Source organism: Bombus impatiens, unplaced genomic scaffold, assembly GCF_000188095.3.
Source record: "Bombus impatiens unplaced genomic scaffold, BIMP_2.2 scf_2222, whole genome shotgun sequence".
Classification (NCBI taxonomy): domain Eukaryota; kingdom Metazoa; phylum Arthropoda; class Insecta; order Hymenoptera; family Apidae; genus Bombus; species Bombus impatiens.
This window is the reverse complement of record NT_178641.1, coordinates 908762-934409: the sequence shown is the minus strand read 5'-3', so window position 1 is coordinate 934409 and position 25648 is coordinate 908762. Positions and strand designations below refer to the sequence as shown.

The 25648-nt window shown below is 39.5% G+C and overlaps 3 protein-coding genes across 7 annotated transcripts in view; 1 reads left to right on the top strand and 2 right to left on the bottom strand.

Moving 5' to 3' along the window:
- Positions 1 to 1301, bottom strand: part of LOC100744831 (arrestin domain-containing protein 17-like) — a 6119-nt gene extending 4818 nt beyond the window's left edge. The window contains exons 1-2 of one of the 2 annotated variants that reach the window (XM_012393062.3): positions 649 to 1301; positions 449 to 564 (exon numbers count right to left, since the gene is read on the bottom strand). In XM_012393062.3, the coding sequence (XP_012248485.1) occupies positions 449 to 564; positions 649 to 704 (172 nt within the window). In that variant the 5' untranslated portion in view covers positions 705 to 1301. The remainder of the gene's footprint in view (positions 1 to 448; positions 565 to 648) is intronic. The other variant, XM_033324346.1, reaches the window with a different exon arrangement.
- An 11376-nt stretch (positions 1302 to 12677) lies between these two features.
- Positions 12678 to 15821, bottom strand: LOC100748711. Its single transcript, XM_003494459.4, has 3 exons — positions 15673 to 15821; positions 14989 to 15161; positions 12678 to 13813 (listed from the first exon to the last, which is right to left on the bottom strand). The coding sequence occupies exons 1-3, from the start codon at positions 15699 to 15701 to the stop codon at positions 12948 to 12950; spliced, it is 1068 nt and encodes a 355-aa protein (XP_003494507.1). The 5' UTR covers positions 15702 to 15821; the 3' UTR covers positions 12678 to 12947.
- A 5059-nt stretch (positions 15822 to 20880) lies between these two features.
- Positions 20881 to 25648, top strand: part of LOC100748507 (putative polypeptide N-acetylgalactosaminyltransferase 9) — a 299103-nt gene continuing 294335 nt past the window's right edge. For 3 of the 4 annotated variants that reach the window (XM_012393134.3, XM_003494457.4, XM_033324344.1), the window contains exon 1: positions 20883 to 21378. The gene's annotated coding sequence lies outside the window, so the exon portion shown is untranslated. Of the gene's footprint in view, positions 21379 to 25648 lie in introns of all 4 variants that reach the window. The other variant, XM_033324345.1, reaches the window with a different exon arrangement.

Here is a 25648-nt window from a genome sequence, read left to right as displayed (position 1 = left end):
TTACAACGAGCCAATCGAATATCTTGCTGCGAGGTGCGTTCCCTCTATCTATCGCACAGCAGGGTCGGCTTTCGATACATCGGAGGCAGTAGAGGAGATAACGTGGCAGACACGACCAACCAGCGAAACTTAAAACTATAGTTGTCCCGTTCTCTGGCCAAGTTATCTGACGGTCGGTTCCGTTCAGATTAATTTCGATGCCTCATTGCAAACGATATCAGCGACGATCTGTTCTCTCTCTCTTTCTGTTTGTTCACGAATATCTGATAAATTTCAAAGTACACTCTGCCATTTTCGACGAGAACAACTTTCTTTGGAGAAAGCGTGGTTCGAAATATTTTCTTCGGTCGAAACAGTTTGCGCTTCGCAACAGTTAACGTCATAGAGATTCAGTTTTCTTCGGAATTAAATTAGATGTCGTTTTTAGATCGCCTTGGCGGTAGCTTACCTAAAGCACTTGTTGGTTCATCCAGATCTAAGCGTACGTTCCCTGAAATCTGATTTCCGCTGTAACAGACCTTCTGAGGGTGGTCGAGGATGACCTCGATACGTTGGAAGCCAATACTAATCGCAGTGAAACGTATATAAAAAAAACAGTAATTTGTAAAACGATTCATTTCACCATACTTAATTATCTTCGTGTTCTACCTTTTGGAGAGCGTGGCAGCGATCGACCGATCGGTTTCAGCTTCTATTTCATCCATCTTGTAACACGTGTATACGCAGCTGTTTAAATTATTTTCAACTCATCAGCGTTTCAAACTTTCTCTAAATCAATATAAACGCTTTTAATCTAAATTATATAAATTATATATATTATATAAATTAGAGTTACAGATTCTCTTGCACCTTATACAAATAAATACATCTCAGAAAATCACTTTTAACAAGATATTATTCACTGCACACGATCACACTTTGAAAACAACGTTCATCCCCTTCGCGCAGACGTACGTATACTCCATCGATATTATCTTTCCACTAGATTCCTGTCGACTAAACGTTTCAACCAGATGAATATCGTAGACGGTAGACGATCACGCCACGACGTGGAAAAAAACAGAGTCGCGAGCGTGCGAAAGGCTAGTTCGGCTTGCGGGTTAAGGGCGCACAGTGAGATGTTTGTTGACAAGATTCCAAAATTGCGGCGAATCGTCGGCGACGCATGCGTCAGTCGGTTCGCCAATATCGTGGCGACATTCTGTCACGTACTGGAGAACAACCTTTGCTCTTTCACTTCCTCCGATTCGGGTAATCGGAGGATTCTCATTGAGCTGTGAAAGCAATTCCTCGCAGGTAGAATGCACGCCGCAGTGGCGTAACTCTGAATTAAGGACAGACAGCGGTAATAAGGGCACCCGTATCGACCATTCGAGGATCACCTGGCCAGCAAGTGACTACTTGCAGCGTTTAAATTCTGCCGCATCGCTGCCACTGTTCTGTCGTCGCCCTTGATGCACCACTTTCGTTCCTCTCGCAGCGAAGATATCACGCGAAAAAGATCGGACAAGACAGCTAATTCTTTTGCGCTCCGGGTCGGTCTTTTGACGAATTTCTGGAACGTGTGCTTAATGGACTGTGCCCTTTTTCGTTTGCGATACTCTCTTCGCGTTGTATCCGGTTGAAGCGGTCACACGGAAAGATTCCACGAAATGGGTCATATATTTTTCCTCTGTTTTCCCTTTGTTGCAAGTATCAACCGTGCGATGAACGCTTTTCCTTTTTTCGTTAAGTTGAGGTCGAAAAGTGAATAAATGTTAGGAAATTTTACACAGAAGTTGAGGTTTTACATATACATTTTGAGAATATTAAAATCGATATCGAGATAAATTCAAAGACCTTATTAAGAATTGTCTCGTTGAAAAAGTCAGGAGGTATACTACGTGATCTGAATTTATGATGCAACGATGCGTGATCTTTTCGCTATTTTCTAGGTGAAAAATTTACATATACTTCTCCTCCCTGGTCTCGAATTTCTTAGTTTCCTCTTCCGTTTTATTCTTGGTTCGGGTTTCAGCAAAATTCAGAAAATAATTTCGTGCGGTTCTCTGCACTTTCTTCCTTTCTACGATAGTAATTACTCTATTAGAAATTCACGAAAGTGGTTTCACGTAGGAACTACAGAATTGCGGAATAGTTTTCCATACTAAGGACATATGGAATTTCTCTGCATTGCACACCTGCATGCCGAATGCAGCGAATTTGGACCGTAACGTATTCAAAATTCAGGAAACCGGCCAAAAGATCTTCATTAGCGTTCTCCCGCCTGTACCTTCATTTACAATCTTCCAAGGATAGGTTCGATGACACGTTAAACGAATTTTTAACATTCGGTTTGGCTGATCTAAACTCGAATTAACCGAATTTCTCATCCAACTTCGGTACTAGTCGACATTAATACCGAACAATATTAACTTAATATCATAAATTCATCTCTTCAGTCTTTGAAACTTCTATATTGTCTATTGTTGGAACATTTGCAAGCAAATTAACGTCCATCTTCCCAATTCGATTCGCCTCCGATTCCAAATTGACACAGTGGTCGAAAAGATAAGTAAACTTCTTCCAGCAAAATTCTTCCGGTGAAAATAAAAAAATGAAATTTCTGTATATTTGACAAATTATTATAACGTTTCAAATTGATATAGGGGACGAATGGCAACTAAAAACAGGTAATAAGTCTACAATTCTTTGCTTCTTACAAAGTAAAAACAAAAAAGCGAGGAAACAGTTATCCATACGACCAGATCTACTAGCTTTGACCGGTTACTAATATCGATTTCACACAATTGTAGCATACTACGCCCATGATACCTATCTTCGCAATACAATCTCCCTAATAAGCGTCCATGGTCATTCGTTGCGCTAAATGAACGAGGTTCGACGAAACATACACGCGACGGATGCCACAGCATTCACTTTCGTCGGAAAAGTAACGGGAGCAACGTTTACATAATTGATCGTGTATTTTAAACAGGAAATTAAGTGGCGAGTTCAAGACGTTGTGACGCTGCGACACGCACGAGTCCACCGTATGCACTGCATAATTATCGGTTTATACTTGCAGCAATTGGTAAACCACTAGTGTTCACGTGGTTCTTCGAAATTTTCTTTTTTGTGGAAACGAATCACGTTATCTGCCGCCTGTTAGGCGAAACGAATCGTGCTTCGCGCAACAATGATTCTGTCTCTCCCCACTCGATTTTTATCTTTTTTTCTTATAGAAATCGATGCTAGTGATTCATTGATCGAGTATATGTAAAATTTCGATTTACTGTCACGCGTGTGGCTTACGTACCGGCTAGTCGGTTAAGCCGACTACCCGGCTACATTTTGTCGGCAAAAACAGCCGATCGATCGACTTCAAATTTTTAGTATTACTTTATAAGGTATAGAAATAAAAATACAATGTTCTTCCTTTATTGCTATTAGTATAATTTTGCTATTTTTTAATACGCAGTATTCTAACTTATAGGTAGATATTCACAAGTAACGTAATTATTACATAAAAAAACAAAAATATTAATTGTTATTTACTGAAATAAACGAAACAAGTACTTTGGTCATTATTTCTTAATTTTATCATAAGAAACAACTCTTTGAAACAAGCCGCGATAAGATGAATACAACAGATAATGTTAAGAAATCTTCTCTTCCTTCTCTTTTGTAGCGATATTTGAAAATAATCGACAGAAACGACTAATCGACCGACCGATCTGTTTCTTGGGAGCCGATTAATCGGTTAGTCGGATAGTGGGCTATCCGACCAAACCTTAGCCGGTATATCTCTAGTTCAAACGAAACTTTTTACTATCATTGTCTTTAGAAACAACTTCCTGAAGCAAACTAGCCGTGGGCCAAAGAGCGTTTAACTTAAAAAGAAGTAAATGTATAAAAACATGGTAAACCACTTCTTGAAGTATGTCGGAACAAACGATAGTACAGCGAACAAATGATACAACGAACAATTTAGAGCGAAGATATCGTAGATCAGCGAAAACAAGTTCTTTCGAAAGACGTTTCATCGTTTTCAACAACGAGTTACGTACTCCCGATACGTTTGTTTATCGCTGTACGTATCGTACCAGTGTAGAAAGGGTTAATTTAGGTTAATCGCGACACGGAGTTGGGTGGGCAGAGGCGTACAAGGTGAAAAGGAAAGGCACGAAAAAAGAACCAGCTCCGGAGTAAATTCGCTTCGTTACGCACGAATAGTCGAGTAGTTCCATCGCGTTCTTTCTTGCACTCGGTATCTGCAGTTGTATCTATGGAGCACGGTAACCAGATATTGCGGAGAATTAATTACATACGGTCTCCCGACTGGTAAACTCTCGGTAATATAGACGACTTTAATTAGGAATCTCGTTCTCGATGGTTCTTTTCAAAGACGGTAAATCACGCGGCTCCTCGTATTACACGTAATAAGAAAATTTCACAATAACGCTCGGCTATCGATCCTCGGCTATCGTTTCTCGGCTATCGTCTGAATGGATCGTAAAGGGTTAGCCAGGCCCCTTAGGCGTATCTGTACACACGGCAATAATTCTTCCACTTTCTGCTCCGCTCGGTCTATCGCCGCGTTAAAGAAACTGCGGGCTAACGAATGCACTGCACCGATCAGAACCTCGGATTCTATATCGAATTTCAACCAGTATACGTATATATTCTACGTTGATTTAATGCGAGCGCGAATTTCAGTTATTCACTGTACTGGATGGCTAGTTTTATTATCACTCTGAAGGATACGGATGCGAGAGATATCTTCTGGAAGGAAATAGAATTTTGCGGAGATACGATACAGGATATTTCTGTAATTGGCGATATAATCGAAAAGGGTTGATTCCATATGAAAATGCATAGAACGAAGTCTTTTCGTACAAAGATCGAACGATTCGTTTTCGATGAAATCGTTCGATGATTTGTAGCTATTAGTACGATCTATTAAGTACGTATTATCTTAGGACTACGTTTTATTCATTCTAATATTCGTTAAAAGGTATCGTAGCTTTTTTCTCTGATGGCAAAACTCTCTTTGATGTTAGAGTTCGTTATATATTCGCTTTGTATTCGACGAATCCTCTCAAATATCCCTTATCAGCTACTGTAGAGAAAGCTGATGTTAATCCTGGCTAATAATGCGTAGCTTCGTCGCAATAGATATTTTAGTCTAAAGGTAGAGCTCCTATCGCGTATTATTAATACTAACACGATGGTCAAAGCACCGACAGTACAAATTTCTCGTACGATACTTCTTAATCGGATTAAAATGGAAAATTATTTATTCCCTTTGAATTGAACGTGAAACATTTCAATAAACAAGCAAGCCTATCCACAAAAGGTCGAAATAATTGTGTGTAAAATTTAATTTTAGCTTTTCATTTTTAAAAATACATGCTAGCTAGCTACTATTAACGTTGATCCAGAGGAATTGGATTTTTTCCTTCCTAGCTTTTATTTTTGCTTATCTGTACTACTGTGTTAATAACGTTGTAGAGTAATAAAATAACGAACGTTGAAAATATATTGCTCGAATGCGCAATGTAAGAATGAAAGATATTATATACAAGGAGCTCAGTGGAGAAATATATGTTTTCCAAGAAAGAAACATACAAGCTACGATAATATCCCTATTTATCTGGAGGATACTCTTCTGAATTTCCCAGCTTTTATAGATACATGCGTATAGAAAGAAATTTCAATGTTTAAACTCAACTTTAGCTACAGTTCTGCTAAACGAGTTGCGTATATCAATTTTCCTCTCCTCGTACGATATAGGCCACTTATAATTAAGCCACATCTATACTATCTTCGGTTAGCTGATTGAACATCGATTCTATTAACAACCCTCTCATCAAATATTTTATTTTATAAAGTTCCAACAACCGTTATACCGCATTCCATTACTCACAGTCACCGGTCAATTTCGTCAGCAATGAGTAAGCAGTTTATTGGGTCGTAAGTATATACGCGTCCCGAGTTTCTCACCTTACGATCAAACTGTAGCCTGGATCGCTTTATGGCTATCCACGTCCGCCGATGTATCATTTCTCTTTGGTGACAACCGGATGCAAATTCGTATCTAGAGCCATCGTCGAATATGTATTTCAATTTTCTTAGCGTGTGGTGAGCCCACTTGTATCGTTCGATTCCTGGTTTTTTATCGGGACAGAATGCTTCTCGGATATGAGTGGGTGGGTGTAGCCGGGGCGGTGGCTGAGATTTATGACTTTCACCTAGGACGAGGTCCTTCGGGATAGGGGTACGGCAAAACAAGAAACACGAGCGAGGGTAATAATAGTTTCTTGCAGTTCCATGGCGCTGAACACGGAGAAAGGGTAATCCCGATGTCACCATAAATTCCAATGATAATAATTACCACACCTCTTTACCCACCTCTTTCTCCGGCGACCCTTCCGAGTGCGCTTCCGACGCTACCACATTGCATAATTTTTGCCCGCGTGCAACAATGTGCTTCGAAACAGAGTGCAGCCATTTCATTGGAATCGTTGAACGAAAGAAAGTTTCTGCTGAATTCACAGACTAATTGTAAGTGAGAGGGAAGGAACAAAGAGTTGGAATATCGGGACACGAAATAATACCAGTGAGATTGGTAAAATGCGACGAGTTGATACAAAATCCGTTTTCTAAAGAATTTTTTTATTCGTAACAGCGTGAAAACACAAAGGCAGTGATATAAAATGACCCAGTTCGATCTAAAAATGGACAACTTAAATACGATAGGTTTAAACGGGATCGAAAGGGATTATTACTATTTATGTTTTATTTTAAAAAACGTTCCGTGTATGACGAACAATCGAACGGAATTTTATTTAAAAATTGGCACACGAAGGGGCGCCCAGTTATTTTTTTCGCATACGACTAAATTCGACGACGATTGTAACGAAAGTTCCGTACAAATAACGGTGATATTTACTCGCACATCTGTAGAAAACAAACGGAGAACTGCGCGTTTTACGTTCATCGACGAAAAGCCAATTTAAATCGATGCAAACTAATTCGAAAGAAAACTTTTGTCCTCCTCGTCGTCGTCGATCGATCGATGCTCTCGAAACGAAAACGAATAAAAAGAAGAGAGCGTCGAGTACCGGTGAGAATTCGTCGAGTTGTCGCGATTATTTTCGACTCGGGTTCGCCGACCAACCGGTAGGAATCGCCGCAAATCAATCCGTCCTAGTGGAAACGTAAATTACGTTTCGAAGGGACGAAACGTTCTAATTCGGTCAGGCCTCTCTGATCTGCACCGAGGTTCGTGGTACCGCTGGTAAATGGAGTTAGTTTCCGGAATACCTGGATGCTTCACGCACTAACGAGTTCCTGATGTTCCACGTGCCGCAATCTCGGACCGCAGCTTCGTTAGACGGTAAGAGATAAAGCGTTACAGCAGCCGACTGCAACGATCGTCTGGAAATTGTAGCTAAGTGCCACTTGAGAGTCCGTCAGAAATTACGCCGTCTTGATAATTCGCGACCAGACGTATCGACCATGTGTGTCGAATTCTTTAGGCAAACGAGGGAATCTACGTTCAGAAAGTTATACTACTTCACGCCTCTATAGAATCGTTTGAAACTAAATGGAAACAGCAAATTACGAAAATATAAAATTTTGATCTTTGTAAATACCCGGAAAATAGTGACGTTTCAACTGACGATCAAAGTCGATTAGAGAGCCACGTAATTTGCAAGAGAAATGTGGGTAGTCGGTTCAAGAAAGATTAACTAGACACGGGCGAAGAACAAAGATCAGTGTGCGTAGTAGAACAATGTTGCGTGGTAATGTATTTCAACACAGCGCGGTCTGCAATGTAACACGTAATTTTTACCGAATGAATATACAGTGAACGTCAGTCTAAAGTTGCGTCGCATTTCATGCACCAGCACAAAACACATCAATCCACTGAATTTTTCTGTATACGTAATAATACGTAATATCTCGTAGACAACGAAACGTTCGCTCGTTAATTAATTAATTGGGTTAATTAATTAATTGATAAATTTGAGCAATGATAAATTATTATTTATTTAACACGTCGAAAAAGTATTGAAAAAATCGACAGAGGTAACAGAGGAACATTCCACAGATTCTTTAGCCAAGATTGTTCGATGAACTCGATGAATAGAGCACGGTACGTATCATTGTTCGGTGAAGAACGCCTCGTACGTTTCTGAATGTGCTATTACCTCAGTACATGGAGATTATGGGCTATTGTCTTGGTCTAATAGCTCCATGTTGGCATAATTAATAATACATCACCCACGCCAGAGCGTGCTGGGTGGTGGCTGTCAGTAATATTCCACGGTGCATCGGTTGCCTCGGTATCCGGTAAACTGCATTACCTGATTAAACTAAAGATCGGAGTACGAGTCCCGTAACAATTACGTTAGAGATGAATACGTCGTTCAACCGCCTTGCACCGGTGGTGCACGAATTTTCCTACAATACAGCACTATGCACGCTTATTCCCCTAAAATAGAATTAGATCAGCGATATTTGTGAATTGCATAGCATTAAGAAGAAAGAAATCAAATTTTCTTCATTTTTTTGGAATCTTCTTGGAATGTACTTGGAAATATTCGTTCAATAACAATTTTAATCGATTGGCGATGTGTTTTAACCTTTTCAACTTGATGCTACGTATACCCGACGTTGTATCAATATCTTCTATAAATAACTATCAATGGAAAGTTAATTTTTTCTGACATCGATCAATTTTGATCGATGCATCGTATTTTTATCACTTCTATCACGAGGCTCGCAACCAAGTGTTCGCGTGCTGAAATAGAGAGCGATGAAAAATTTACAAGCTATTCGTACTATCCAGCTGGTTGGAATCCTCGCGAGTGGAACTCGCCAGTCGGCAAATAAATTTCGTGCCGAGTAGCAAAACGAAACACAAAGTTACCGAATACACACTAGCTTCACCGGGGGATAGTTCTGTCAGTGAAAGCATGTCGTATTTGGGGGATCTACGAGTATACGTGTCTCTGTGTCCACAGCGAACCATCAGAAACTCGGTCAAGAAGCATCGAGGAAAACACTCGGTTACGCTCGCGTTGTGAAACGAGCGTGAGTAGGAGAGAAGTGGGTGCTTTAGACTCGTTTAGGTTCCTCGACGTTGCTCCCTTGCTCGTAATATCCCTTTGGATATCCACATCAAGTCGCAACGGCCGCGCTTTCGCACAAGTACTATCTCGTTTTTCGACCGTGATCGTCCGCTTCATTAAAATTAGAGTATCCTCTTCGATGAAACAATTTTTTGGAATTTTCGCGTCGGCCCAAACTCACCTTTTTACCGAACAAAAGACTCCCACCTGCGCTTTTATCGTGCAATCATAAAGCTTTTTCCGGATAAATGTAGGTGCATTAATAGATACAGATGGTCAACTCCTCTACTCGTCGTGTAGTAATCTTCGTACTTGAAGAATAGACCCAGTAATAAACGTAACGCTGAAAGCCGCTTCAAAAACTGACACCGACGATATATTATTCCAACAACATGGATTTAAAAAGTGGATAGGATGCAAATTAATTATTACGTTATTAAATCACAGGTAGATTTTAATCATTTGCTAATGTACTCTGTAACCAATAAGGAAGCGTTATTACATTCGGGTTATCGAGGACATTATTTTCCAAACAGAGTATAGATAGAGTATCGTTCATGTTGCAATTGGACCGAGCAATTATCTCGTTCCATTCGTGTACCAGCAACAGCAAGGGTGTATGTGAGGTCGGGGTGTTAACGAACCGGACAATGAGTAGTCACGGTTCGTTAGATACTCAACAACCAAATAATTAGCAAGTTCATTCGGATTCCCATGTGCCTAGATTTCGTACATTGCGTCGTATCTTTGTCAAATTTCATTTCACATAGTAAACTCGTTCAGGGTCAGACTGGGGCTTAAAGTTTTACCGGGAGATCACCGCCAAATTTCTTCCGGTCCAGCGGGAATTTTCCCAAACTCTCCGATTGCCAATTCACCCCTGATCTCATCTCGTTTCTCTGTCTTGTCGAGATTTTCATACAACAATTTTACGTAACGTAGTAGCTACATCCACCTTTCTTCGACTATGGTGATGAAAAAAGTAAGAAAACAAATAAATAAGAGCACCAAGGATCGTGTAATCGGATAAATTGCACATTTGCGTGAAACTCTGAGATATAGGAAATTATTTACACTTGCTCCAGATAGATTCGAATTTTTCGATGTTAATCTTTTCCCCTCTCGTTATTTTAAATCATTAACGAGGTTCCGGTTCTCTACGGGATTGCGGATGAACAATTAGATATGTGGTGGTAGCGAATTTTCGATCTGTCGTATCTATCATTACTATTAATTAAAATCTCTTGTATTGTCGTTGAAATTAAAGTTGGTTAATCCGATTTCTCATGAAATTCCTCTACAAAGTCTAATGAAAATCTGACTGACATTCGCGAAACGCTTGTTCTGCTCCGGATACCAGCATCCGAGAGCATTGGAAAATGTTGTTTATGAAACTATCTCCAGTCCTGTGGACATGTATTTCCAGAACTTCGGAAAATTTGAAAGCACGTCATGTCGTCAGTGCTCCGACAACGGATTACTTCCTCGTTCATTTTGCCATTATAACGTTTTAATCAAGCGGACGAACTTTAATTTTATTGAGAGTTATATTTTAGAATTACATTTATTTAATTTCGTTTCAGAATTATTCGAAATTTTATTATTGTTTAAACAATATCTCAAATATAATCGTAACAGGTTTCTTTTATGTAATCTTATTGTGAAATAAAATTCGCAAGAATGACAAGTGATAGACTGATGGGATATTTATATTAGAGTAGCAGTCCTTAATGTTTTGTTTACCACGGATACCCTTTAATAACTTCTTTTGTTTCAAAGAAACTAATTCAAACTTTATCACCAGACCACGCCCTATGCCTGTCTCTGTTCGCGTACCTCAACTTACGTACGATTATGTTTTTCCAGTAATAATATTATCTATGTTAACGATCAATAATAGGAGAGTAATGAACAAACATAGATAAACAATGTTTATTCTGAATTAGCACATTTCGTGTATAATGTTCGAGATTACGTATGCAATCTTACAAACACAACGAAACCTTCGATTAAATGTCATGTGAATATCAATTAGAAATATATTTCGTATACAAGTATCGTTCTAACGTAAACAAACAACGGATAGGGTCAAGCTACGAAGAAGCGTAAATACGTGGCACGTGCCACGTCTTGAGTAGCGACCCGAACGCACGGATTCGAACATCGAGTAAAGCCTCAAATATTTATACAGGGTATTCATGCTCTCACTAGTCAGTGGTTTTGTCGTAAACGATAAGTATGAGGAAAAATCGGGAGAGAAAAAAAATAACTCGCTCAAAGCGAATTACATAGTCGCGATAAAGATATTTTAACCTTAATTTCGTGGAATTTATGAGACGTAAAACGAAAAAAACATAAATACAAGAGTACAGCGTTGCATCTTTCCATATTTTTCACATCACATGGTATTCTTTGCATTCTGCATTGCAGAATGCGCATGAATTTTTACACTTACGAAAAAAATATTATCGTGAATATGTACTTCACTTTGAAGCATTCGTCTTTTTCCTTTTTCATTCTCACCTCATACTCGTCGTTTACGAGGAACACGCTGTTTAGTAATAGCGTGTGGACACACTGTATTTAAAACACCCACTAATTGCTCAGTAAGAAGCTTTAAATTTAAGGAGAAAAGATTTAATATAAATAAATAAATATATATATGTACTCCTATTAAATATTTCGTATTCGAATAGTTAAGTAATAACTTATGTGCGAGGAACCTCGCGTCTCTCTGTAGTTTCGCGTGAGTTATGCAGGAGGGACGATTTGGAGAATGTAGATTTGACGTGCATCGTACCATCCGAGGATATATGGAGAACATGACACGAACGTATGTTTCACGTGTGAGATTTTTGAGAGTGCGGAATGATTCAAGACAGAAAGGATAGTGTAGGAGTTGTGAAAAGATGTGAGAGTTAAGAGAAACAGTTTCTGAGAGGATCGAAAATCGATTCGAGCGAGAGTTATAGTATCTTTTAACTGGAGTTTTGTTTGTTTCTAAAGAAAAAAATTGTACTTTCGATTTGAAAAATAAAAAACGATAATTAATAAAAGACACAGAGGGTTAAAAAGTTACTACTATATTATCGTTATTTTATTATCAAATCCACATTTTATTATCTTAGTTTCGCATTTTCCGTAAAATAGTCGTTTGTTTTGCGTTTCATATTTCTTATAAAATCTTTCTGAAATATTTTGATACTCGACATCGTCACCCTCCGTGTTTAATTTTTCCCATCGAATGCACGTCCTTAGGCAGGAAATTTTAGGTCACTGCGTGTACTGAATTCCTAAATTACACCGCAGAAATGAAACGCACCATGCAAATGAATCTGAATTACAAGCTCGACGATGAAACATTTTTCCGGGAGCGCGTTCAAAGGGGAGTTTCGAAGCTTCGTTTGCTCGCTAGGTATAAAGAGTTTAAAATGGGCGGTATTAAACAAAATGCTGACGCGTTGAGAAAGTGACGTACTCTCCTGGAGGCAAAATGTTCGAAGACGAGGGTGAACCAGGTGTGGGTTTATGCAAGACAAGCATTCCGCTGCATAATTTCAGTCTTAAAGTGCACTTTATTAAAATAACAACCACAAAGTTGCGACAGTCGGAATAGGATCGATTCGAAAGACACGCGTTCATCGCAAGAACACGCGTGTTATTCCTAATCGCAAATATAAAAATTTGTATTATTTCTTTCTTTTTTCGTTGTAAGTTATTATCGCTTATTAAATGTAACTATATCACACTTACTTGGGCATTAGCTCTATCTAATCATCTTTGGTATCAAAAAATAAATAATTCTTACTCCGAGGATTTTTGTATTCAAAGATTTCCAAATATTTTAAATTTATCAAAATCGATGGCTTCCAAAAAGTTTCGATGCGTTTGAGTCGTCATAGGCACCGCGATTCGACTGTCTAATTTTATATTTAACTTTTGCTCCATACTGAAGGCAAACTTCGATATATTCTCTTTGTTCATGTCGTCCGTGACGTGTTTACATTTCTTCGTCCGCCTTTGCCGCTTAATTTTGCCTGGAACAATCTCCTTCGCTAAATTCGTTTTGTTGTGGTCGGTATTATCGTTTTGATCCCACAAAGGAGTGTCGAATTCGTGCACGCTCGATCTGAATCGGTGCAAAATAAGCTTCTTCGTCGGCAACTCGAGCGAAAAGGAGGAAACAGACGAACCGGAAACTTTCGTTCGAACATTGTCCACACCGTTCGTGCACTCCGTTTTTTCGATATTTTGCTGCGACGAGATAGCGATCTTCACAGTTTGCTTCTTGTCCTGCTCCTTTGGTTTCTCGTTTGCTTTCTCGTTTACTTTGCCTGGCTGTTTCGCAGAGGAGGACAATTGCTTCAAAAGAGATTTCAATCGATGATCGGTGAGAAAACTTATCAGAGGTATGTTCTCTATGTCGAACTCGTTGCAGCTCACTGAATACTCCAAGCTGACTTTCGTCTGCATCCGATCCTTCACGCAAATTCTGTTCGATCTCAATTGCCTGTCGCACGAGTTGTCAACTTGCTTCTTATGCCTCGGTGCAAAATCTTTTCGATAATCGATCGGTAGCAGTTCGTTGATGATTTTGTATTTGGTTCTCGAGATGATCGCGTAGGGCCTTTTCGAAGGATGAAATTGCTCGCAGTGAACATAATAATCACCTTTGGTGAAGAAACTCTTACCTGCGTGAAGAAGAACGATTTTCTTTAGTTTCGAAAACGATCATGTTTCGGACGGCTAGAGTTGATAAGTTGATAGGATATACGAGCAGAGTTCAATCATCTCGGCTCTCTTACGCAATAATTTACCGATTAATGATATCAATTATGATTAATGACTCGACGAATCGATTATTTATGAAGCTATGGCTGGTTTATTACCTAACTTGTTGCTGTTACAGTTTCCAAGAGAATTTACTAATACTGGTAGCTTTTAACTCGTGATTTGTCAAATTTCACTAGTTAACTAGTTAATTTCTAGTTAACAATACCGTGGATCGATAGAAACGAATGTTAAAACGTTTCCCGACAATGAGTGCTAAGGATTAACGCATAGAGGCGAAACAGATACGAAAACAGATTTTACATGTCACAAAGTAAAGTCTTAAAATCTAAAAATTAAACTAAAGAGTTTCATTTTGGGAGATAACTTGTTGGAGCACGTTGTGTGAGGTCGCAACGAATTGATCTACCGCAGTGAAATCATACGCAGAAATTGACACCAGAACACATTGATATTCTTATTGGAGAGTGCCCCAGAAGCACAAGTTAAAGGATGGCGGTTTTATCGGACGAACAACCAAGAATGCGTCATAACACCATCTCCGACGCGGAGGATCGTTCGGTTTATTTAGAGCGTTGCGTATAATAGAGTCGATCTCGGAAATATTAGACGGAGCCCGCGTATTTATTAAACGATCTGTTCTGTCGATCTTCTAGCGTGCTTATTGTGTATCTTCTCCTTGATGCTTTTGCTATTTTGTCTAATAACAATGTATGCAAACCAAAGTATTAAATAAATAAAACGCTCTTATAGAAGAATACAGTGACATCACCGATGTTGATATTCGACGATACGTATAGCAGACATTTTTTTAACGATTAGCAGATAATAAATAAACTAAAGAAACGTTTAATCATCTTTTAAGAAGCTAGCGGCTGTTTTCTATTTATACGTATTAACCATGAAATCTCTCATGAACTTAGGTCACGTAAATAAATACAAAAGACGACGAGTATAGACGTCAAACGCACTGAAACAAAGGTTTTGTTCAACACGTACACTCGCCGAACCAAAGTTTTTGTTTGAGACTAGTTTTTGTTAGATTAGGAAATTTTTTTGGAGAGTGTATAGTTACCGCAACAAATGTTTAACTTTTCCCTTGAATGGATCCTTTCTTTGTGACGTTGCATGTTATAGTATCGACTACTTTCGTATTTGCAACAGTTGCAAGTATATATCGTCCGCTGTTTTTCCTTTTTTCGTGTTTTTCGTTCTCTTAATGCAGGAGCTTTGTCCCCGTTCTGGTAACTACAATCGTATATTAGTTATCACGTGTAATATTTCCAGATAGAAAGTGCGAGAACTTCACAGTAATATAATTTCGTGATACGGAAATTATGTAAAGTGGGAAAGATCAATAATCGGAATATTAACCGAATTTGTGAATTCGGGTAAAATCAAGAACACGTAGGATTATCTTTATTTTCGAATAAACTGCCGTAAATTATGCGAACACGTGTGCCAATATCTCTTACAAATTGTGGAAACTTTCCTTTTCATTAAAATTCATCGACTCCGTTATCTTAGATCACACGACGTAAAATATATGTACAATCGAAATACGTAACCGATTGTTCACCGATCGTAACATTCGCAGTAACAAAGACCAAATGTAGCAAAAGATAGTTTGCAAGCAGATTTCTATTAATCGGCTCGATAACGCGAACTCTATTAGAATAAGCAGACGGTAGTTTCGATCAAATTCGCGAAATGATCATAAATTAACATAAAATAAAAAGAGGATGGTAACAATTCTTACACGTTGTCGATCTCTTCGTATATTTTCATTGTGAAAACTTGAAAAAGACGTAGAGAAGTCAGGAATATGTGTTATACTACTGCCACTCGAAATCCGAACGATGCTCTTCGCGAACGTGCCAATGACGAACTGAAGCGGTGCTAAGAAAGTTCAAAGGGAAGGATCGTTTGACAGTATCGATGCCGAACTCACGGTCAAAAGGCGGTATCTCTCTCCTCTCTTCCCCTCTGTTCCTCGTGGTTTGTTTCGTCTTGGACCAATCTAAAATTATCGACAGTTTTTTGTTACCAAGCTAACTGAAATAGTAGCAAAAACAGTTTGGATCGTTGTTGATCTTTTTACGGTAATCCTTGTCAATCTTTGCGATGATTTTTTTAATCCACGAGAAATTCTTCAAATACATATCTTCTACGATTTACACGAAAAATATTAATAATTTATATTAATCGGCGGAAGTTTTGAAATAATTTTGGTCGCAAAACTTTTTCATTCATTGGAACAGATAGAAACGCGAGATACGCGAACGATAGAAATTTGCTTACGGAAGAAACGCAGCAGGAAATTTCTATTTGCATTTCGATAACACTGAATTTTCGATGTATCGGTAATGTACATTCCCGAAACACTTTCAGTGTCGTTCGGTCAGGAGACGCTATGCATTTTAAGTGGTAGCTATCGGTTAAGAAGCTGCACAGAACGAATTTCGATAGGACAGCGCGACGCTCGAATAATAATCAACGTTAATTGTAGACGTGCGTAATGGTCTCCAGTTTCTATAACGTGCTTACGAATAGTTTGTCTGCTTTTTAGGAATCGCAAATGAATTCAATTTGCTTTTACTATCCTTTAAGGCATAGTTCTCGTAAACAATTGAAAATTTAGAAACTATTCCGTGTACGTACGAGTTTAAGCTCAGATGTTTGAAGAATATTTTACTTCTTTGATATTATCTTACGATAAAATTGCTAATCTCATTCCTAAAAAATTGTTCAAATAAAAATTGCTGCCGTAATTTAATTTTCTGCTCTGCTTTTAGCCAAAATTCAAAATGTGGAAATTTTATGACTAGCTTTTTAATATTTTGCATGCGAACATTTTTGTGATACGACCGAACGGTAACTCCGGTAAACACGCTTTTAACGAAACATTCTAAAATTAAAAAGATTGTCGATGTTTGAAAAATTTAGTCATATATATGTAGTAGAGTTTTTTCCATATCCATTTTTTATCTGTAGGGATAATACAAAAAACAATTTTCATATTAACAACGTCGATATAGCAACTGCAGTGAAACGTAGAAAGTTGAAACATCCCAGTTTTGGAAAGACGGATAAAGAGAATTTAACGCATCGTTTAACGCAGGTTGAAAAATCGATATGTGCACAAGTAGATGGGTAAACATTCTCGAAAGTGTGAACAAACTTGTAGTACGTGAAATCAGCTCGGACAACGATGCAAATTTTCGCGATTAGAGTGCAACGAGACAACGACCCATAAAGTAACAAGTCGAACAAGACAGAGATCCAGGGTTAGGAGTAAGCAGTACCTGGACAACTATATCACAGGTTGTACATCGCAGGTTGCAGCTAAGCCACTCGTAAAAAGTAAACCGCTCGATCTTGAGAGAAATAGTTCTGGCCAAGAGAATCCTGCAACCGGCCACTGAACCCACGACCTCGGGAGTCAAATACTTCACGAAGATGCAATACAAGTCGCGAAGATGTATCCTCCTCGTAAAAACTAGACCCCGTAGCAGCCTTTCTAGGTACAACGTGGACTTGCGTAGCCGTACGGAATCGCAGATCTCTTTCCAAGTTTAAATCACGACCGTGGATCTTACACATTATCTTTAGATATAATTTTTACATTATTTTCAAATTATTGAAGATTCGTTTCAATATCGTTCGATCAATTAAAAACTGATCTAGGTTGGCAGGATTTATTTCCCCCGTCTCGTTTTATTTCTGTTCATTTAGGTTTTGTAAATATTCTACGACACTTTTCTCGATTATTTCGGGTTGAGTTTGAAATTGTGTTATTTCTTAAAGATAAACTTGCGAACAAAGCATTTATCCATGTCAATTGTTTCTTTTTGTTAATTTTTATTCTTGCAATAATCGTGCGAGATAGATTAGAAAACGAGGACAGTAAGCCACCAGTGATTCAGATACAAGCAATTCGAAGAATCTTCTTCTGGTTTTGCAATAGCGGCAACTTTTTCCCCGAGCCGTCGATGTAACGTAATTATTCCGTAGACCTTTCCTAACGTTTATCAAGTGGCCAGCGAGAAACGTCTGATTTCCCAGGTGTGCTTAGAGTACCTGGGAGCATGCAGCTATGTATCTATAGCTTGCAGAATTTACCTGGTTCGAAAGAGGGTCGATATCACTGTTGCGTAGTTATTTATTCCTCGTTTTACGCTTCTTTGCTAGTATAATTCCATTGGATTTTTACAGACCCGTTAGAATCCAGAACGTGATAGTTTATCCATACTTTTTATATAGCTTATGTACCTTTTCCGTTTTATTAGAATAAAAAATGCAGAACTGGAAGCGACTCTATTTTTCTTTTCTATCGCTATAGCGAGTGGAGTATAGCTTGGTAGTAAAGTTTGGTAGTTTCAGGACAAATTTCCCCTTCGTACAAATAATAAATAAAAGATCGTAGATGATAAATTATGTAAAAATTGCAAAAGTGTTCAGAATGTATGAAGATGTTAGAAGAGATATGCAGTTTTTGATAGAAGAATATTAAACGATGAAGTTGTTGTCTGTAATAGAACGTAATGGTACCTTCTCGGCCATATTTTAGAATTAAAATCACCTCATATCTCCTAGGAATATACCTAACCATGCCTGCAGCACTTCGAGAGTTGTTTCGGACCCTTGGGATTGCCCTACAAAATCTTTTACTGCTTTTCGAAAGATCCTGCATATGGAATCGTTACATAACTTATTAATTGCATCATACGGTCCTTAAAGATTTAGTCCGTAGAATTATACAACTCACGAATCGGTTGAAAATTTTATCGTAGACCCTTCAGAGAGTCGCAGACATTCCTTCCCACCGACGAAGAGAAATCGGACGAATCTTATCTCAAATACCGAGTTCAATATTTCTCTTTTAAGAAATTGAACCTTTTTATGGCTCGTTCTCTTCTTTTCACAAATAGGAAATAACAAATGTGCGATTGCTTAACAAACGATGGGATTCATCGTTGCCGTTGCGATAACCGAGTTAATATTCACACCATCGTCATTTTTCTTCGGGTAAACCCGAAAATTGCGGTAATGCGTCTCAGTCGCGATTGAGCAAAGAATTCTGAAAAAAAAAGAGAAATGAAAAGGAGAAAAAGAATGGGAATACTTTCCAAGATTATTTCATCGAGGCCCGCGGAGTTGGACGAAGGAATATTCATTCGCGTACGCAGGTCGTTCCTGTTAGCTTTCCTTAGGTTATAAGGGCCCCAGTGCAAGAGTTGACGGAAGCGGGAAAGGTACCTACCACGGGAAGGATAGGAAAGAATTATTATGCGAAAAGTTCGTGCTCCTCGTTTCTTCCCTGATGGACGATTAAAACTTCCAGCGTCGAATTTACAAATTCCTTCGGGGGCTTCGCGCTGGCGGAGGCATTAGTTCACCTCGCCTGGCAAACTTAACCGAGCCCTACCATTACCGACCTCGAATTAGAATTTAAATCTGCGGAACGGCTCGCTCGTAATGGCTCGATTTCTTTCGTCACGGTTACGCGGCTGGCTAACCGCCCCGGGACACTCGACAGCCCATCTTCTTCTTTTTCTTCGTTTCCTTTTTCACCTTTTTCCATCGTTGCGCGGTACCAACGTGCAACTATCGGGAAATCGCAAGATTAACCGTTTCGCGCCCATGTACTAGGCGAAATTATATTTCGCGACGTAACATCGTGAGGTATGGGCAACACATCTCGCGTGTTTTCACATTAATCCCTTTACTATCAAACCTTTTACTATATGCGGTATCTCAAATATGGAGTAATCGTGTGAAATAAAATTTTATTGTAAATAACATCGTACGATTCGATACGTACGTACGATACGATTCATTCGATGAGAATCGCGTTAATCTCGTTCTGTGGAGTAGGGAGCGTTAATAAAATTTCGAAAGCTCTTCCGGGGGCGAACGCCATGTATGAACGTGTACATATTTAAGCGGCTTACAGTTGAACCGGTTTTCGCGACGGTAATTGGTTTATCGGGAAGATTAATAGCAGCCATGGCAGCGCGGAAGAGCTTCTGGTCGAAGAAACAAGGTCAGGCATTACGTAATCCTACTCATTTCGCATGCACGCTGGAGGGGAGCAAACTGTCAGCGAGATTTTGACGATTAAATCTGATCTACTAGACCCGAGATTGGAGACACACGCAGAGGGATTGAGATATTTGCTTTTAGATATCATGTGGCATTGAAGTGTGATATTGATTTTATAAATTTATGAGTTGTAGATTCAAATATTTTTGCCTTTGCATATACATACTTAATCGATACTAAAAAAATAGATTTCTCGGAAAATTTTTTAAAATACATACAAGGTCGCTACGAAGAATATTTGCACGGACTCTCATTTTCTAATATAGCCTCGCATTATCAGGTTCTATATGTTTCGTTTTCATGTTATCAAATTTTTGTAAGTAGAATTTTATATCAACAAATTCAATCATGGTAAATATTTACAAACTTTGAGATAGGGTGTCTTTCGTCATAAGCTAAATATTTGGGATACCTTTTTTTTAGTAAAGAGGTTGCCAATTACTGTTCTGTAGCCACCATATTTATCAAAACACATAACAAATCTATTTCAAGCCTCCATCCCTTTCAAACCTCATCGATTCTCACTGAAAACTTTCAAAAGCTGTAACGCTGTGCAAACGAACAACCTCTCTAACCACACTGTTTCTTCAAACACATCTCGAATATCATCGTTTCTGTTTCCTGACCGTCCATACCTTTTCCAATCTTTATCATCTTCCAAACATAACAACCTGTATCGAAACCAGATACAGCAATAAAGTGCAAAGTTTAAATCGCGTACGAATTCATTCGGCGCGCCAATAATCGGCGGGCGTTTGCGCGCTGCATTGCTCGGCGACGCTCGTGAGGGTTCGTAAGTGGTCGGTGGCGTCGCGACGCCGAGTGGGGATACGCCGGTCGAAGTAGAGAGATAGCGTAGTTGCGGCCCGATGGAAGAGCCGCGCGGAGGGACGAGAGAGGGTGCGGAGTCCGCGTGTCGTTGACAGCAGCGGCGGCTAGGAGGCCTCGGTGAGGCCAGTGAAGCGTCGCTCGACAGTCGAAGCCGGTCTCTCGGCGTGCGAGTATCGAGAGTATCGCGAGGTTCCGCCGTACGTTCGTTCTTGCCTCGCGACGCGAACTTGTCACCTGTCAAGTCACGCTTGCCGCACAAACATAACATAACATAACATATCGGAATTTCAAGTCAGTCGAGAGTCTCGACATCGCGTTTCTTCCCTCGAATTTTGCCGCGTGTGTCGCGCTGACGAACCATCGAGTTCTCGAGATCCCCCCCGTTGTGCGTTGATTCGTGTCGTGCCCGTTTGGCAACTGCGTTTCCGCTCGCGTGTGTCCAGTGTGCAGAAGTGTGTGGATGCGACGGCGGAAGCGTAGCCGTCGAGATTGCCGCGAGGACGTTCCCCCCTGGCCGGTTAACTCCTAGGTAAGTCGATTATTCTCGTTATTGTCGCGTGTTGCGACGTTTCTCGTTACCAGCTCGCGTGTTGAAAACGTGTTTCGCTTTAAATTCCCGCCTCGAAAAGTGTCATGAACTCTTCGCCTACGTGCATTGTACATGCGTGCGTATATGCGACGTACTGTTTATACGCGTACATGTGTAAGTACATGCCGATGTGTAATCGTAACGGAGCTTGTTTATTCATTCGCGAGTAGTGGACGTACAAAAGTTCGATCAAGTATTTGTTTACGTAGCGGGAAGGTGGTCGAAAAAAGAGGACGCGATTGAAAAAGAAAATAGAAACACGCTAGTGGCGTATCGGAGAGACGCGCAACACGGTATCCTTCAACCAAGGTTATGGTTTAATCGACTGAATTGAAGTTTCCTCCGAAACCGGACGAGCAACACGGTTCTCGGTTTCGTTCGATTAAAATCCACCCGCTTCGGCAGTCCGCGAACGAACTACCCTGTTGTTCGTAGTACCGAATAACCCAGTTACCACTCGGATAAGAAGGCACACGCTACGCGTGACCTACATCTACATAAGCGAACGTGCACTTAGGGTTTGACGCGCGCCTGTCCGCATTATGCATCGGCATTCTTTTGAATTCACCGTTGAAATATCGGTGGAAAGTAGTTTGGCGAAAAATCGATTTATAGTGGCTTTCGCTTTGATCCCTGACCCGGCAAGAGCGCGTGGCGTCATTGGCGTTGTTCGTGATTATTAAGTGGATAACGGCTGTGGAAATTCCAATTGGTCGCGAAACGCCAACGAAAACATTGCCCTGGCTATCTGGAAATAAAGGATGGTGGGGTATCGTCCGAACAGCCGGTGATTACACGGCCTCTCGTTTCCGGTAACGAGCATTCGGAGTCGTGGCCACTCCTCGCACTCCGCTATTGATATCCTCGTAGAGAGATTCGCTTAGCATTTTAAATACATTCGATCGATCCTTCTCGTTTCGCAAAATTTCCACGAGCTCTCGCGTTCCAAACGTTTCGAGATTTCTGACTTGCTAATACGCGATTCGGATAAGGGGGGGAGGTTAAAAACGACTACGTTTCTCCCGAGGTAATCGCGATTTCGTAGCCGCTCTATGACGCGTCCACCATCGGCTGTCTATCGACTCCTCCTCGTCTATCGATATAACGCTATTCCAGCGCGTCCGCCCGTGTTATTTGCGCGACGATTTGAATTCATTTCGCGTCAAGTCGCAAACGTGATCGGAAAACGTACGAGACGCGTGTGCTCCCTTCGTGTCTGCGAATTGTCGAACCCGTGTTTGCGCGGCTGTTTCTTTCTCTTCCGAGATGTTCCCCGTTGCTCCGTTTTATAGCTCGTAACCATGATATCAAATGATTTTTGGTATTTACGACGGAATTCTGCGGTTACCTTTAACCTTCGAATTACCGACGATCGTTTTACCGATTCCGTTTTTCGCCGATAATCGTTTCTTTCTTTATTTTTCTATGCACGGAAATAAACATTTGCATAAAGCTACACGATCAACGATGACGTATGACGATCGGCATAATAATTGTCGTACAAAGGCTACGCGGTGAAGCGGTTGTTGGTAAATAAACATTGTCGACGAACTTGGTGTCGGTGAAAACATTCGAAGGTAATCCAGAACGACGTTTCATTCGCAATCGATAGAAAAAATCCTGCTTTTGATTTGGAGCTAATCAGTGTGCTTTTTAATCATTTTTTCATAAATGGTAATCATAGAAATCACCCATCAAATATCATTTCAAGCTGGGATCAGCTATAAGAAATTTGGGAATTTTATTGCGATAGAAATACAAGAATCAGCGGAAAATATTTGAATCTACGAGGTATCGATATTTTAAATACGTATTACGTTACATTAAAAATTCTCGATTATTTCACGTTTAGCATCTCTTTAATTAACGTGCAGTCTTTTCGTAACACGAATATTACGTTAATCCTATATACCAAATTATGCACGTAAGCTTCATTATATTTTACTATCATCGTATTACGATTAATCATGCATAATGTGTTTCTGGCTGAAAAAGCAAAAGCATAGAGGGTCATCGGGGGCATCGTGGATAAAGAAATGCTCGAATAATGGAATGTTTGGATAACAGAATGCTGCTACCGGCAAGTATAGCCCGAATAATATGAGTTGCCGTAATGAAGGTTCCCCCGTATAAAACTTTAGGTACGTTCGATTCAATGATTAAACGCTAATCCACTAAAAGATAGTAACTCGTGCCAGAAGGCACAAGCGTGGTATTACGTTTCCTAGTACTTGGCTGCTCCATTTCACCGGAAAATTATGAACGAATGTCCTACTACGTAACGTACCGATCGTAGTTGCGATTACGTGCACGTGAAATTCGTATCGGTGCGTATACGTGTACACGACCTTCATGCACGTATACATATTGTTATCGATATTATAGTTTGCTCGATTCATGTATCCTACAATTAGAGAACATCGCCTGTTAATCGGTCATACTTCTCGTGTCACAGCAGGCAGCTAGATTGTAATTATATGTGTGACATGGTAATTACATGTGTTCTACACTTTCTTTCTTTCTTACATTTATTCCGCGTGTTTTATAGCGCGAGTCTTCGTATAATGTACGTACTTCATACATAAAATTGCAGGTTCTAGTTGAAGAAAGGAATGATGAAAGGATATTAATTATATTAAAATTTTCTTTCATCAACACGATGTTAAGAAACAATTTCGGGCTGTAAATTGACCGAAAAGAATTGCAAATTGGCCTTAATATGGCAGAGTAAACGTTTGATAAATCGCAGGATTTATCAGTTCACACGCGACTTTCATTAAACGAAGATTTCGACTTTAAAGTATGGATACGCGCGTCTAATCTAAACTTGTATCTTATATCATAGGGAAATGCTTACTTTGTAACCTTGTACTTTGTTTATCGTCTGGTACCTATTAATCGTTATCATGGCGCATAGACTAGCGCAACTGTGGTGACTTATCTGCGAAAAAACACGTAATTGGACGATATGAGACATAACGTGGCGATAAGATTGATTCGTTAGTACGTTCTATATTTTATTAAAGTCGTAACGAGGCGAAAGCCGCAGATTGCTTCTACTCCATTTAGACGATTATTAATTCATAGTTTGTGATTGATGGTCCTCGTTGTTTACCACGAGATACACAAGAAATAACAAGCGTAACTTGGATAATTACTACGTACACCGTATAGTTGTGTTGCGCACACGATACAGTGTACATACGAAATTCGCGCAACGTTTTACTTTCAATTTCAAGCGTATCAGACAAAAATTATTGTCTGGAGTGTTAATTCTTTGTTGTGATTATTTTTTATTGTTGTGTAAATAATTTTTTTCTCTTATCTCCGGTCGATGTAGTTATCGTCTCGTCTTTTTTCATACCGATAAAGGCAAAGTAATATTTATTTCCCGCTAGCATTCGTCATTTTTAATTGCAAAATCTGAAATCGACGCATGTACTCGCAAACGCGGGTCGACGTTTTTCAGGCTTGTGATTTTAGCAACAAGTGTTTCGCCAATGTAAAATTTGTGGTCTTTGATCAGTAAATCATCCACAATCATGTATTGTGTGTTCAGTTTCGAAAGCTGATACGAAATGGATCGCCGTACATATTTTCGCGCTGAAACAGATCGGTTACAGAAAGTGTATTCGGATTAATATGTTGGAGTCGTAGATAAATGTTCGAAACGCAGCGGTTTGCACGCGGATAATATAAAACTATATTTTTTACAGTAACAGCATTCGTGTCAGATACAAGCGATAAAGAGAAATAAAAATTGATAATATCGTGGGTTATGCTGATCGTTTGCTTAAAAATTAGTTAACCTGTATATACATTCACATTGATTAGCAGTTATCGATCTTAAGTTTTCTAAATTACTACAGAAGTGAAAATATCTAGGGTTTGGTGAATTCCTTTTTTACCAGTGACAGGTTAATTCGTATGTTCCGCATTCCTCGTTGTATTAAACCGTGAAAGAGTTATAACGTTAGTCAGGGAATATTAGTTTACTCTTAGGGTGTTATCGAACTAAAAAATGAAACGTCAAGATTTTCTAGAGCGATCACGAACTCTAAGCACGTGCACGGAGATCTCCTTTCCAACATTTTGCTCTTGCAACGTGTTCATGACCTAGGAACGTCGAAGCACACATGGAATACCTGTATACCGCAATATCAGAGGGGCAAGAAAGAACAGATACTCGTTGACCGCAGTCGTTTGGAAT